General features: G+C 36.3%; 1 protein-coding gene across 42 annotated transcripts in view; it reads right to left on the reverse strand.

Annotated features, from left to right (window-relative positions):
* Positions 1–13,996, reverse strand: part of ATXN2 (ataxin 2) — a 100,475-nt gene that overhangs the window by 33,923 nt on the left and 52,556 nt on the right. For 17 of the 42 annotated variants that reach the window (XM_081036435.1, XM_081036432.1, XM_081036438.1 and 14 more), the window contains 7 exons: positions 11,167–11,291; positions 8,553–8,644; positions 7,868–8,065; positions 6,316–6,494; positions 4,227–4,436; positions 1,439–1,621; positions 26–223 (listed from right to left, as the gene is read on the reverse strand). In XM_081036435.1, coding sequence (XP_080892561.1) covers positions 26–223; positions 1,439–1,621; positions 4,227–4,436; positions 6,316–6,494; positions 7,868–8,065; positions 8,553–8,644; positions 11,167–11,291 — 1,185 coding nt within the window. Of the gene's footprint in view, positions 1–25; positions 224–1,438; positions 1,622–4,226; positions 4,473–6,315; positions 6,495–7,867; positions 8,066–8,552; positions 8,645–11,166; positions 11,307–13,996 lie in introns of all 42 variants that reach the window. The other 25 variants (XM_081036431.1, XM_081036429.1, XM_081036414.1 and 22 more) reach the window with 4 other exon arrangements.

Raw genomic sequence — 13,996 nt, forward strand, 5'->3', positions numbered from 1 at the left:
GATCTGGAAGCCCTTTCTTACATACCCTCAATAGATGGGGTAACAGCTCTGTTGGATGCAGGACTGGCAGGCGTAGGAGATGCAGCTGGAACTGGCATTGCTACAGCTTCAGTTGGAATAATACCAGCTTGGGGAGAAGCAAGAACTGGTCCACTAGGAGTATTTCCAATACTGTTCTGTCTGGGAGACCTGGGTCTGTGAGTTTTAGGGGATAATCTGGGAACTAGGAGAAAAAGAAAAGTTATCCATTACATTCTCAGCTCAAATGTCACTTCCTCAAAGAGGCTTCTCTGAAGATCTAGGCAAAATAGTCCTATCCAGCCCCCATTCCCAATGACTCTTTACCCCATCACCCTGCTTTCTTTCCCATAGTCTTAAGAAGAGTGGTGATGATTGAGAATACAAATAGCTGAAGAACAGCAACTGCCAGTACCTAAGTACAACTGCAATTTTTCCTTCTAACTAAATTTATTAATTCTAAAGGCGGTATTTTAAATAAAGTTAGAAAATGGATTTCCAAGGCAAGATAAATGCCATTTTAAATAGTAAATATTGCAACATTAACTACTAAAAAGTAAGACTGTTTCTTTAAAAAAGGTGTATGTGTGGAGGGGAAACCCTACGAAGTAGGCTTATTTGTTTCTCCTTCAAATAATAAACTCAAACAACGTTTAGCTGCTTGCAGCCAATCCTATATGTTCTTTCTTGCCACAAAAGATCCATTCTGTAGTAACGAAGAAAATCAAGGATTCAGTTTAGCCCAAAGGGGACGTTAATCCAAGCAGGGGTTCATATGCCACAATTTCAAAATAAATATCTAATAGGTTTCACATTCCATTATAAGATTTGTGGAGCTCGGATTCAAAGATTTAGAAAAAATTGTTTAATTTGCTTCATGTTAGTGGTTCTTCATTTTTTTTTAAGTCACAAGGGTCATGGAAGAAAACTATTATTCAACAATTGCCATTTTTCTAATTAGTATAAAGAGCAAACCTGTAACACTTCTGCGTGTATCTCTGTTTTTCTCTCTCACTTCTATAATCATGTTTTACTCTCAAAATTCATTTCCAGATCATCTGATTTGCCAAATGATTAATGGTGCAACTGAAGAAATAAAGATTTGTAAAAATTCTATTTTTGTTAATTGAATTATTTCCTTATAATTGAAGACCAAATAAGAAAAGAGAAAGTTCAATGGAATTTACAATATAATTATGATCACATGATTTGCTCTAACATATGGTGACGCTCTAACATATGGTGACCCTCTAAGTGGTAGAGCCCAGAATAAAAAAAATAGGTTTCCCAGTCCCTGGTTACTCCATTTGTAATATACACACGTGTACTCCTCAAACAGAGCTTGAGCTCAGCCCTTTGTGCATCTAGCAGAATTACGCAGACGAATACTGTCATTACGTCCAAGCCAGGTGTTACCTACCCCCACTGACCACGGATGACCACGTGCCCCCTGCGGGACTGGTCCTCGCTGCTGGAGGAGCAGCTGCTTCACTTGGTGGGGTATGGGATACAAATTCTAGGCCACTGGAAATGGAACCCCTCCCAGCAGAAACTCTGTGATTTCGAGGGTGTCGCTGGGCCTTTGGGGACATCCTTGGAGGCCCTAAGAAAGGAACAGTGAACATCACATAAATGCCACAATGTCCATCAGTACTACTTTTCTGCTAAATATACAAACACCGCACTCGCACACACCCCATTCTCTTAGTTTCTCCTTGGTTAAAGAAAAAAGGGGGCGGGGGGGGAAGCCATACATATTTTGGCTATATTCTTTCAGAATTATTTTGTAGAATGACACAAAGTTTTATAAATAAATTTTATTTTATTTCCCTTTAGTTTTAAGAAAGGGAAGGATGAAATTTGTGGTAGGAAATCAAATAAGATGTCATAATTCTTCAAAGATTTTAGCAAGTTGTTTAACCTATATCCATTATTTGTAAACACACAAAAATAAACATAATGTCAATAGAAGTTAAGGCAACATGATGGAATAATTTTTAATTTTACCATATACTTTCAGTTTTTTCCCTTAAATTTTCTATTACTTCTAAAACTATAAAACATATTTTTAAACAAAGGATTATTAAGCCCTACATATCTTTGTACTACTGAAACGTATGTACATCCCCTTCTCAAATTTCTCCAAAATCTTAGTTTATCCACCTCTTCTGCCATGGTGATGAATTTTACAACCCATGGCTTAAAACAGTCCTCACCTATACGCAGTTTCTCAGACTTAACAAGCTGTGAGTTGAAAATTCCAGTGTTTAAAGCATGACTTTTAAGACCACAATAACTGACATTTGGGGAAGAAATTTGCACTATATGAATTATAAAAAAATTATACATCATTGTCACCCCATCAGCACTTTCTATTTCTAAAGAAGTCTACTGTGCTTTCAAACAAAACAGTCAGGTGAAAGCTGGACAAAATGGCTCTCACCAAAGAAGCCTAACACCTGGCAAAAATCATTCTTAATGTCAAAATCCAGGCTCGTCACCCTCACCCTTACCTTGCTGCCACTCTTTATGTTCAATTAATTTGTGTCCTCATTAGGAATTTAATAATGGACACAATCTTAAAAAGAATGTTAATGTTATATATTGTAGTTTTCAAATACACACACACACACACACACAACTGATTTATATCAAAGAATGATTTAAGAATTAGGTATTTGCATATTTACACACTTTTTAACATCCCTTTTAGAAAAAGACAGAGAAAGTAGGTTGGCCTAGCTCAATGAAATCAAATTGCAACTTTAAAAAACTCATTATTTTTGGTAATATATCAAATACTTACAGAAACAAAATGTATTCCCCTGTATTGCGCACAGAAAAGCACTATATTTAATAGTTTTAAGTTCACACTTAAAAATGCTTCAGTGTCACTTAACTACATGACCAGAAAACATATTTTAATTCATATTAGTTAAAAAGAAAAATTGAATGTAGCATCCTTGAATATGCAGAAGGTCTACTTCTGTGTGAATAGTCAGTCCACAAGCAGTGCTTACATCTTACTGTAGTGAGGACGTTCTCACTCACTAAGGAGTCCTGTTAAAGCCGACATATTCTCGTGATATAAACATCACTTATTCAAACAATGGACTGTAACAAATACTTCAACAGAATTTAACATTTTGTTCAGTGGCCACCATTACAGGCACTTTTGAGTATGGAAGTCACCTTGAAAATCAGTGCAACATGCTGTTCAAGGTTAGCCACTTTAGTCATGCAGATATCCCTGAGGCATGGCGACAATTTATCAAAAACAGCCAACAGTTTTCCCCCAGGGAAGTACTTCACTCCAGAAAACTGTATTAGTCTCAACATAAGCTTTATCAACTGTATTTTAATAAAAAATCAGATTAAGATTTTAACACAAATACCCTAAACATCAAAAGGACATTATCATTTAGAAAACACGTTAATTTATGCTGCATTTAAATTAAAATGTTACCTTTTTACAACACACCTACATATTTGATATGTCGCAAGGGTGAATTAGCATCAAATATTGAATGAATATTACAGGATTTTTTTTTTACAAGGGCAAAAACATACCTAAAGATTAAAATTCATTCATGATTTTTATGAACAATTTTATATTAGATCAAGGGCTTCTTCCAGAGTAAAGCAGACTTTCACTATAAAATTTTGCAAGGTTCTTTTTTTTAATTCCCCAAACATAAAACCAAACTCTGTATTGTAATCTAAGGGTTGACAGACAAAGGCAACTGCATGGAATGTCCCTCTCAAAAAGGACCCCGAAACCACCACTCCTGCCTACAGCCAACAGGTATGTTCACTAGTACCTTGGCCAAGGAGCTGTAAAATAATAGGTTCAACAATCAGTCCACAACTGGGTGAAGAAAGTTAACTGCAATGGCGCAGAAACCACTGCATACAGCGTGAACTGGGAGGGAGAAGACCCGTGGGGCAGACCTAGGTAATAGAGCAGCAATACCAGGCAGAGATAAACCCCCTTTTTACAATTGAGGATAGTTCACAGCTTCACACAGCATTTATCAAATTTCTCTCTAATGAACAAAAGGTTAATAGAAATAGTTTTAATAAACTAAAGTTAAAACACGGAAATTATAGGTTATCAAATAATGAAGAGGAAACTATTTTGTAATTATAAACTCACATAGGAGTTAAACAAAGACAAACAAAAACATGAACAAATTGTGGTATTGTACCTTCTGAAGACATGCGTTTAGGCATAGTAGAGACAGGAGCTGGAGAACCATGAGCAGAGGGGTGAGACGGGGGTCTGGATGGCCGCGAGGGGGGCCTGGAGGGCGGCCGTGTAGGGGTGGCGGCCCGAGGTGGAAGAGAGTTGGGACCTGACTGGTAGCGAGAAGGTGGGCGAGAGGAAGGAGATGGGCAAGGCGATGGCCAGGGAACACCTGACAGAACAAATGATATGAAGGAAAGTATAAAAACTAAAGAAAAAAATGAGGGAAAAAGTAAACAGAAAAAAAAGTAAAATGACAAAAATGATTTCTTGTACATTTTAACCCTTTGAGGACAGTCATTTGATTTGTGATAAGTTTTAGCATAACTTAAACTGACATAATTTCACATTTTACTTTAACCTCCTTAAAATTAAGTCTGTTTAAATGAATACACGTTCCCAAAGGGTTAATTAGGATCTACACATACTATTGAAGAAGACAGTTAAGATTTTGCCTATTAATCCTGCTTCTGTAACTGTTTCTCAGTTATCAATATTAAAAGGAGTATTAGCATATATGAATTTCACACAATAAATCACAAAACTCAGGAACAAGATTATTTACATTAGGTTTAGCTTTGGAAACATGAAAATAAGCAGCAGATATTATATATCTCATTAAAAATGCTGGTTTCTCACAACCATCTGTAATTTTTCATTTACTTATACTTGAACGTAAGGTTCAGTTTGAAATCTCATTAGAGCAAGTCCTTTTAAGTAGAAATAAAACATTACTTTCATTTTCTAGAGTCACAGGAGTGACAAAGGTTAATATTCATTACCGTTTCAAAAAACATTTTAATCTTACCAAATCAGAAAAAGAAGGGGGACCTTCTATATAATTATGCATTTTATCTAAAAGATAATTAACTTATCGAAGAGACTGCTTTAAATAAACAGTGCAACTACAGAGCAGTCAACACCAAATATCTTGACACTGATGGATATGCACAAGTCAAAATACAGCTAACATGTAACATATCACTTACCTTAATCTTCAGAAACAGTCCAGGTTTCCTCTCCATAGGGTTCCACACACTTGAGTATCATACATTTCTTAGCCCCCCTTCAGGTCTTTTACTTTGAAAATTCGGTTCATGAATAACTAAAATTCTTTACTCAGTGAGCAAAGAAATTTCAAATACCCCCAATACTAAGTATAGAAAATACTCAAGCGTGTTCATTTGGAGAGGAATTCTGGAGACTCAGCGAAAACAAATGAAATTGGAAACTTCGTGTTCTCTATTTTTCTAATTTTCCAAACTTCAATACCTAAAAATAGAAGGTCCACTTTTCTCCCTCAGCTAGTAACATGCTATTGCTATTATTAATTGCCGCATCTCCATGCTGTCTATATTACAGCTGTTTAGTATCTCTGACTTATATGAAGATTCATGACCAATGAGCTATATTCAGTCTAGATTTAGAGATAGAGTAAAAACTATCTTCCTGCTAAAAATGCAAGTTTCTTTTACTTAAGTTAAACTGCAGTATCAACCCTCACACTAAGACTTGTTTGTTTTTTTAAGCACATTTCTTTCTTCATTTTCTTCACGTGACTCTGGGTCATGTCATGTATTACAAGTTACCCTAAATCCTTTAAGTAAACAGAATATGAATATATAAACAATGGAAAATGAATCTGTATTAACCACCGAGTGTTTCACACAGATAAGGATTTTCCATATAAACTACGTATAAATAATTTTATCATCCAGTGTTTTGAAAATTGAGAGAACCTACGCAAAGTTTCCAATTTCTTTACATGTGGAGTGTTTTTTGGCCAAATGAATGTCTTTGGTTAAATTTAGCACTTTATCTTAATACATGAGTATTTCATCATGCTAAGTACATTTCAATGACTTATACTACCTTTTACTAATTTTACTAATTTGACATCCACAAAGGCAAATTTAAATGATTTTAAAGCAAAAATTACTCCACAGAAATCATTGAGGTGTGCACATTCTTATCAATTATGTAAACTTGTAAATATTTAGAAAACTATATAGATTTGATCAATGACTGACAAATTTGGTCAAAATACTTGCCTCCATTAACTACTCTTTGGTCTGAACCAGAATTCGGATTGAAATCTGAAGTGTGAGAGGTGGGTCTTGATGGCATGGAGGCCGATCCAGGCTGGCCCATACGCGGCGAATTCTGTCTCCCACTTCCCCAGGATATGACTTCTCTATTTCTTTGTCCAGGAGGAATATATTTATTTTCCCTGAAAATGAGAGATCCTCTAAATCATTTTATCCTAATAGGTACCAGACCAATGAAACAAGTCTAAAAGTAATTTAGGCAGAAGGGTGCTTGTTATAGAAAAGTTAAACACTAAACCAAACTGCCTCACTCACAGACACCCCTATTCTTCCACCTTACCCTGAGTTCCAGCCTCTGTCCTCCCCTTTCCCTCAGATTCTTCTCCTAAGCACAAAGCTTAACAGATGTGTGTTCATTCTCATCCTACTTGGCCTCTTTGTGGCTGATTGTATCAATCATCGCCTGTCTTCTGGAAACTTTCTTTATCCTTGGCTTTCTCTACTTTATTTTCTGAGATCTCTTCTCTCTGTGCCTACCCATTGGTTTTTCATGGCTTCGATCTCAGCAATGCTGATGAGTCCCAAATCCACACTGCCAGTTCCACCGTCTCAGCGTCTCCCACTGAACACTTTAATTCAAATCACCAGATTCTAAGCTGAGTGTCTTGAAGATAGGATGTCTATCTTACTCTACCAGGTACATAGTAGGTGCTTCTCTACACATTCAAGAATAAATGAATGACAAGATTTGCAAGCCTCTCAAATGCAATACATTGCACAAATGAACTCATTGTATCTCCCCTCAAACTTGCTCCATGTTCTCTATCTCCATTACAGTACAATCATCAATCCATTTAATTATCACATAAACTTCATGGTCACCCCTGGTGTTTTCTAACCTTTCTATCACCAGCCCTGGTCTAGCTGGTTACCAAGTTTTAACATCTGAACTATTTCAAAACACTAACTTGTCTCCATGTTTCAGCCATTTTTCAATATCGAGTTCAGTCATGCCATCCCCTTAATGTGACACATAAAGTCCTTTACTACGTCATTTCCTATCACCAGCTGCCACCACTGCACCCTCAACATGCACCCTGTATCCCAGACATAAGAAACAACTAGCCTTTTCCTCAGCTGGCCAGGTTCCTTCACATGTCTTTTCACCATGTGAGGAATTCTTCTTACTTCTCTGAGTGGCGGACAGATTTACTATCCTAGCACAAAATACCATCTCCTCTGACCCTACAGGTTATGCTAGTTTCTCCTCACTCTGAAGGTTGCTAGTACTTTGAACACATCTCTAATCTGAATGAACTCTTCCAGATCTTGGCTTGCTCATCACTGTACATCCAACCCTTGGCTCCACAGAGCTGACACTTGAAAAATACTTTCCAAGATTACTATAGTCTTTTCTCTAATAGAATCTTTAACCAATTCCATTTGCATTCTCTACCTAAGCTATATTAAAGGAAGATGAAATATAAAATACACCTTCTCACACAGACCTTGAGTTGTGTATCCAAAATACTGCATCATGATTTCCTTTAAATACCTAGTGTTTATGCTGTGGCCCTCACGTTCACTGGAATTTCTCTGAACTGCTGTGTATTTTTCTTCTTCGCTCCTATCATCATTTTCCAGGGCCACCCGGGCTTTGTACTGGGCACTTGATTCAATTTCTTCTGCTAATTGGTTTGCTCTTGCTTCTCGTTTTAAAAATTCTTCTGAATTATCCCTTTCTAAGGGTACCCTGAAACATAATGAAAAGAAAAAAAAACAAAGTGAGTGTATTTTAAAGTCAAATTTATGTATCTGTCGTAATCAACTATTAAGAGTTTAGAATTTGAAATGCTGGTAAAACTGTAAGAGTTACAGTGATCTATTTATTTATAAATCAAATTCTGAATTATTTTGTTACCTCTTCCTTACAGGAATATAACACTCCCAAATTGGTTATATAGACTATGCCTGCATAACCTCTACACTTGCAAATTTAGTTTTTACAACTTAAAAACAAAACAAAAATAAAATTCATTTAAAGCATACACTTAGGGTATAGGTAAACTACATGTATTCCTTGTTTCAATGAGAATTTATCAGCCTAGGTAGTAACAGGATATTGCTTCATGGAATTGTTTGATTTAAAATCCAACAGCAACATTTATTCAACTTAAACTTTAAGTTGATGAAAATCAAAGACGAATGTATTAAAATAAAAGGAAACTTTTAAAACTTACGTATATGAAGATAAACTGCTATCATATGTAGATACTACACCATAATTTTCTTCATTATATCGAAACATATCATTGGGATCCCATCCATTAGACTAGAAGAAAACAAAGCTCATTTTTCAAAATGACAATGTATTTGTCTTTTTTAATTCAGTTACACTCAATATCTACATTAACAATATCATAGTATACTAGCAAACCCAGCAAATTTTTAAAAATAGGCCAAACTTTCCTTTAGAAATATTTTCAGGAAAAACTTTTCTTCTACATATGGCCCCTACAAGTTGGTAAACAACTACATAAAATAATTATTTGAGATTATGAATAAACGTTTCAAACATTTTAGTTATTTCATAAAATAAGCCTTTAGGTTAAGATGCTCTCCTTCCCCTACTCCCTGACAGGCATTTTTCTATCGGGTATTTACCTGAAACCTTCTTGACTTGACTGATCAACAGCTCAGTGCAGGATGAGGGGTGCTTTTTGACAGCCAAAAACATTTCTAGTGTTTTGGGGGAAGGAAGGGAGCAGCCAAAGCTTTCCCACAGCTTTCCCGCGGCATCACCATTTCAAGGTGGGAGCACAGTACTAGACCCCTGCCATCCTCTCCTTCCTCCTAGGCATGCTCAAAGGGAAGGCAGCATGACAGAGCAAACAGGTAATTAATTCCTGGACAAAGTCACAAGAGCTGAGTTTTAGCACTGACTTTGCCATTAGCAGCTGTGGGTCCTCAGCAAAGAAATTCTGGGCCTTGGTGCTCTAACCTGTAACCGCAATGTAGATGACTCTGCGATTCTATGAGAAAACTGCCATTCTCAAAAGCTAAACTACATTCTTTAATATATAAGAATCAACCAATAAGGGGTAGAGGCTGGAAAAATCTTCACTGGTGAACATTAATGTCTGTAATCACTTCTCTCTATTGTTTAAACCCATCTGTTAAAGCCTGACTGGTGGAAAGGGCCAAAATACAGTCCATAATCGTTTTCCATCTCAGAAGAAAGGACACAGAATCACCCAAGCAATGTTGATGGCAACTTCACTAAAGCTTGCTTCTAAGGTCATCCATCAACCTTGAGTCCTTTTGTGCTATTCTAGATAAAACTATAATTCCACCACTAAAGCAACTCTTCAGGCTTAACACATGGGCAGGAAATCAGAGTTACCTATGAAGACTTTAAAATTACTTAAGTAGTGTGTGCTCCATGTAAAAAAATCTAAACCGTGTGGAAAGACATTCAATAAAAAGTAAGCGTCTTCCAATCTCAGTGTGCATAACCACTATTAACTTCTTGGGCATAATCTAGACATTCTCTATGCATATATAAGAATAGAATCAGCTCTCTTTTTAAAAAATTCAAATAGGATCTTCTTGTTCTGCAGTTTGTTTTCTCTTTTAAGTTGGATTATCTTTTCATATCAGAATACTATTCTTTTTTGTGGACACACAGTATTTCATACATGGAGACACAATAAATCTATTTAACCCACACTCCACTGATGGACAGTAAGGCTGTTTCCAATTTTTCACTACTAGAAACTGCTGCAAAAAACATCCTCATACATAATTACTTGCATGTCTTATGGATATATTAGGGCAAAAATAAATTCTCACAGTAGACTTGCTAGACCAAAGTATGTATTTTAAATTTTGATAAATATTGCCAGAATGCTCTCTAGAAAGCATCTACCAATTAATCCACCTATCAATAAAAAGGAATGCCTGCTTCTCCACATCCTGCACACAAGTGATGAACTGCACAGACCTGGGAACCTTCGCATTAGGTTCTGTATGATTCTTTCAAGTTTGAAAACAAGTAATGTGTTACCTACACATTTCCAAATAATCATGTGTTTCCTGTGTATTTATAACTGAATAACGACTTAAAGATCAAACACAGATTTGTTATATAAAGATTTCTCTAATATTCAATGGAAGATTTATCATCCAATTCAAATTTTGCTTCTTAAACACTCATTTTTGGCAAGAGACTTTGCTTTCTATCTCTACAGAAAAATAATTTACAGAATCCCAAAGATAGTCTTTATTAATTAAGCATTTCATTTATAGATGATGTGTTATGGGAAAATAAAAATAATATATGCCAAAAGGCTTTTAGAAACAGCAGATTTTTGTGGAGAATGATTGTAAGACCATGAAATTACTTATTGCTTCAATTCTAACATTACCTAATTATGTACCTTAATAATTAATTAGTATGTCGTCCTCAGACAAACCTAAAAGTTATACTTCCACGTCACCTCTAGGTAAAGTCAACAGATAATGACACCACTTGACTTAGGCTGTCTTATTCAGCAGAGCATTCAAAGCAAAATATGCTGGCATTTCTACTTTCTCATGGTTTCCAATTTAAATTTATAAGCTGCTTATTATGACTTACTTTTAAAACATAGAAATAATTCGTAATTATCCCAAAGAAACATTTTTCTGTATTATTTCCTGGGGGCGGGGGGTCTGTATTTACACATTAAGACTGCTGCTTTAAATATATTCCCAACAACAGCAACAACAACAGCATACTTAAAACCAAGTGACAGGAGGCCAGACCACATTACACGGCCATAGTCTGACACTAATCCAAAGATTTTTACTTACAACGTCGTTTTCCAAAGCTTCCAGTTCATCATTGGTAGTGAGTTCACCTGCATCCCAGGGCTCCAGGTCCTTCTCTTTGTGTTCCCCATTCACTTTAGCACTGATAGCAGAGTCAGTAAAAGCATCTGCAAAGGACAGTCCTGATTGAAAGATCTTACAACCAATCAGATAATGGGCTACACTATACACATATAAATTATCAACAAAGATGTATGCTAAAAAATAATTATGGAAAGTGAATTTCTGACATAGAAAGAATAACATTCATTAACAGTACGCTTTCAGATGTGTAATGCTTCTACTAGTATACCTTCAAAACACTGAATTCAGTAAATGGCATCATACATGATTATTAATGAAGGTATGTTTTCCCATATAATTTTAAGCCACATTAAATGTTTTAATGTATTCACAAGTCTTTAAATTATATTAAAAATAATTACTTTGTGTTTTAGAAGCAATCCAGAAAATTTCTATCAATCCATCTAAAACAAGATCTCTTTCATTTAATGGACTCAGTAATTAGATATACTCTCAGAGCTCGAACAGCCAAACATAGGAAGATTTGGTGACTTTCCGAATCCATGTCTATATGCAGGCATCAGTACCCTAAGACTCTCCTGCCATTAGTAACTGAAGCCACTCTAAGTGACCCATCTCGTCCCAGAACCCATTTTTCCCTAGAGCCACTTACAAAGTTCAGCCCTAGTGTTATCTGTCCCTGGAAGGTTCAGGTAGCAGGCCTATCTGGACTTCCTATCAATACTTTCTCACTTCTTGTCCTCTCCTCCTCTGCTAATGTTACTGAGGGGCACTAGCTTGTGAAAGCAACGAGGCACCAGCACGTTCGGCTGACAGAAACTATCTCATAGTTGCAATCCAGCAAAGGAAATTTTCCTCTAGTTGGGAGTTAGGACCCAGCTAAATAAAGGTCCACTTGGGCAATGAGAGCATTAGGAAATGCTTTGGAGATAAAGGCTTTCACTTAACTGGCCGGACCCATAGGGTCCACCTAGCACAGGGCTTGGTAGTGATACTTCTGCTGATCTGGCTCCGCTAGAGTACTGACTCCCAGTCACTGTGTCCTCACCCTTACTGCAAAAGCTGCCACCAAGGAGGAGGAGGAAGGGAAGAATCAACAGCTGTGGCTCCTTCAAGAGACAATTTCAGAGGGATTTCTGATTTGGTACTGCTTCTGTAACTATCATCAGCTCCCTAAATGGGCAAGGTGATGTCAAAATAAGAAATTCAAGGCAGTAAATTTTGGCATGATACTGCAAGCCTAGCTAGCTCTTACCTCCTCTCATCCCAAACTAGGGGTAGATGGGTGTGTATGTATGGATGTGTGTGTGTGTGCGCGTGCACACACGGGAATAAAAGCATTAATGGCACCAATGGGCTTAGCTGCCCGCTCTACCAGCAGCATGGCTCCCACCGCTAGCAATTATAAGAGCCAAGAGCATATCAAAGGGAACCCCAGAGCAGCAGACCTCAGCTGGGAGAAGGATAGAGTTATTCACTGGAAAATGCCTGCATTTTGGAAAAGCTTTCTAAGAGGTTCTAACAGACTGATGCTGTCTTCAGAATGCCATCTTCAGCTGGAAGCCACTGATGGCCCTAAAAGTAAAAACATGGCTTTACATGACACTCACATGAGTCAAATCCAATTCTGCATGCTCTTAAAGTTACACAAATTCTTGGCAAAAATTAATTTTGCCATGTGTATTTCTGAGAATGTGAAATGTTCCAAGAAAATATCAAATAATAATTTAGGATTCTGAAATTCCCTACTTTAATTCTCATAAAACTACAACAGAAAACTAGACTACAGGAAAATTCCCAATCAGTAATGTTATCTTCTGTAAGAACAGGATTATTAATTTATATTTAAGATCCTATTAATGTTTTAATCACACTAGTTTTTGAAAAGCATATATTTAAGTGAATAAAGCATTTACTTAGCCAGAAATCCAGCATAACAGATAACACTCTGTTTATTCCCATATTAAATTTAAGCTCAAAGCAGCAAGAGATTTTGTTTCACAGAACTACATAAATGGACTTTTCACTGCAGGTTATGTGTGTGTTTATATGTCAAAGTATGGAGGAAAGACTAGGGACTGACCTAAGCTGTCCTGAAATTCAAAGATTGAAATATGCAAGAAAAATAGTTTAAATTCTTTTATCGGTGTAATTCTAAATAAAATCAGAAAAGCTCCCTGAAGGAGAGCCAATGTGGAAAAGCAAGCATCTAATACTGAACCACGTTTCACTATGCTGATCACAGTTCAGGTTGTATTAAGAGGCCATTTATTAAATAATCTACTTCTTCAATCCATTTTTATTTTAAATATTCTGTTTACAATACCAACCTTATAAAATAAATTAACTATTCACACGTTGTTACTTAATATTATGGTTTTCTTTCAAAGCAGAAATGGGGGAAGGGAAAACGCAAAAGTGGGTTTCGGTTAATAAGGAATGATATTCCTTGATTTAAAAATTTCTCCCAAAGAAAGTCCTTTTTAAAGATGAGTAAAAAATTTAGGGAAAGATGTGCAAAAAAGGAGAGTCCGCACAAAATGAGATTATAGTGTCAGGATGCTGGGGAAACCCTGGTCATAAATACTGTATTTCAGGCCAACACTGTATTATTAGCAAGAAGGAAGCAACACCTGGATATTCCACTCTACACTGCTACCAATATCTGCTACTGTAAATTCTGAAAATGATATTTTATTAACAGCCATGTTTGGATTTTTGAAAAACATTGTTGGTACAATGTTGTAGCTAGAACTTCTGCAAAGTACAGTAAATCAACTGGCTATAA

This window comes from Rhinolophus hipposideros (assembly GCF_964194185.1).
Source record: "Rhinolophus hipposideros genome assembly, chromosome: 24".
In the NCBI taxonomy this organism is placed as follows: Eukaryota; Metazoa; Chordata; class Mammalia; order Chiroptera; family Rhinolophidae; genus Rhinolophus; species Rhinolophus hipposideros.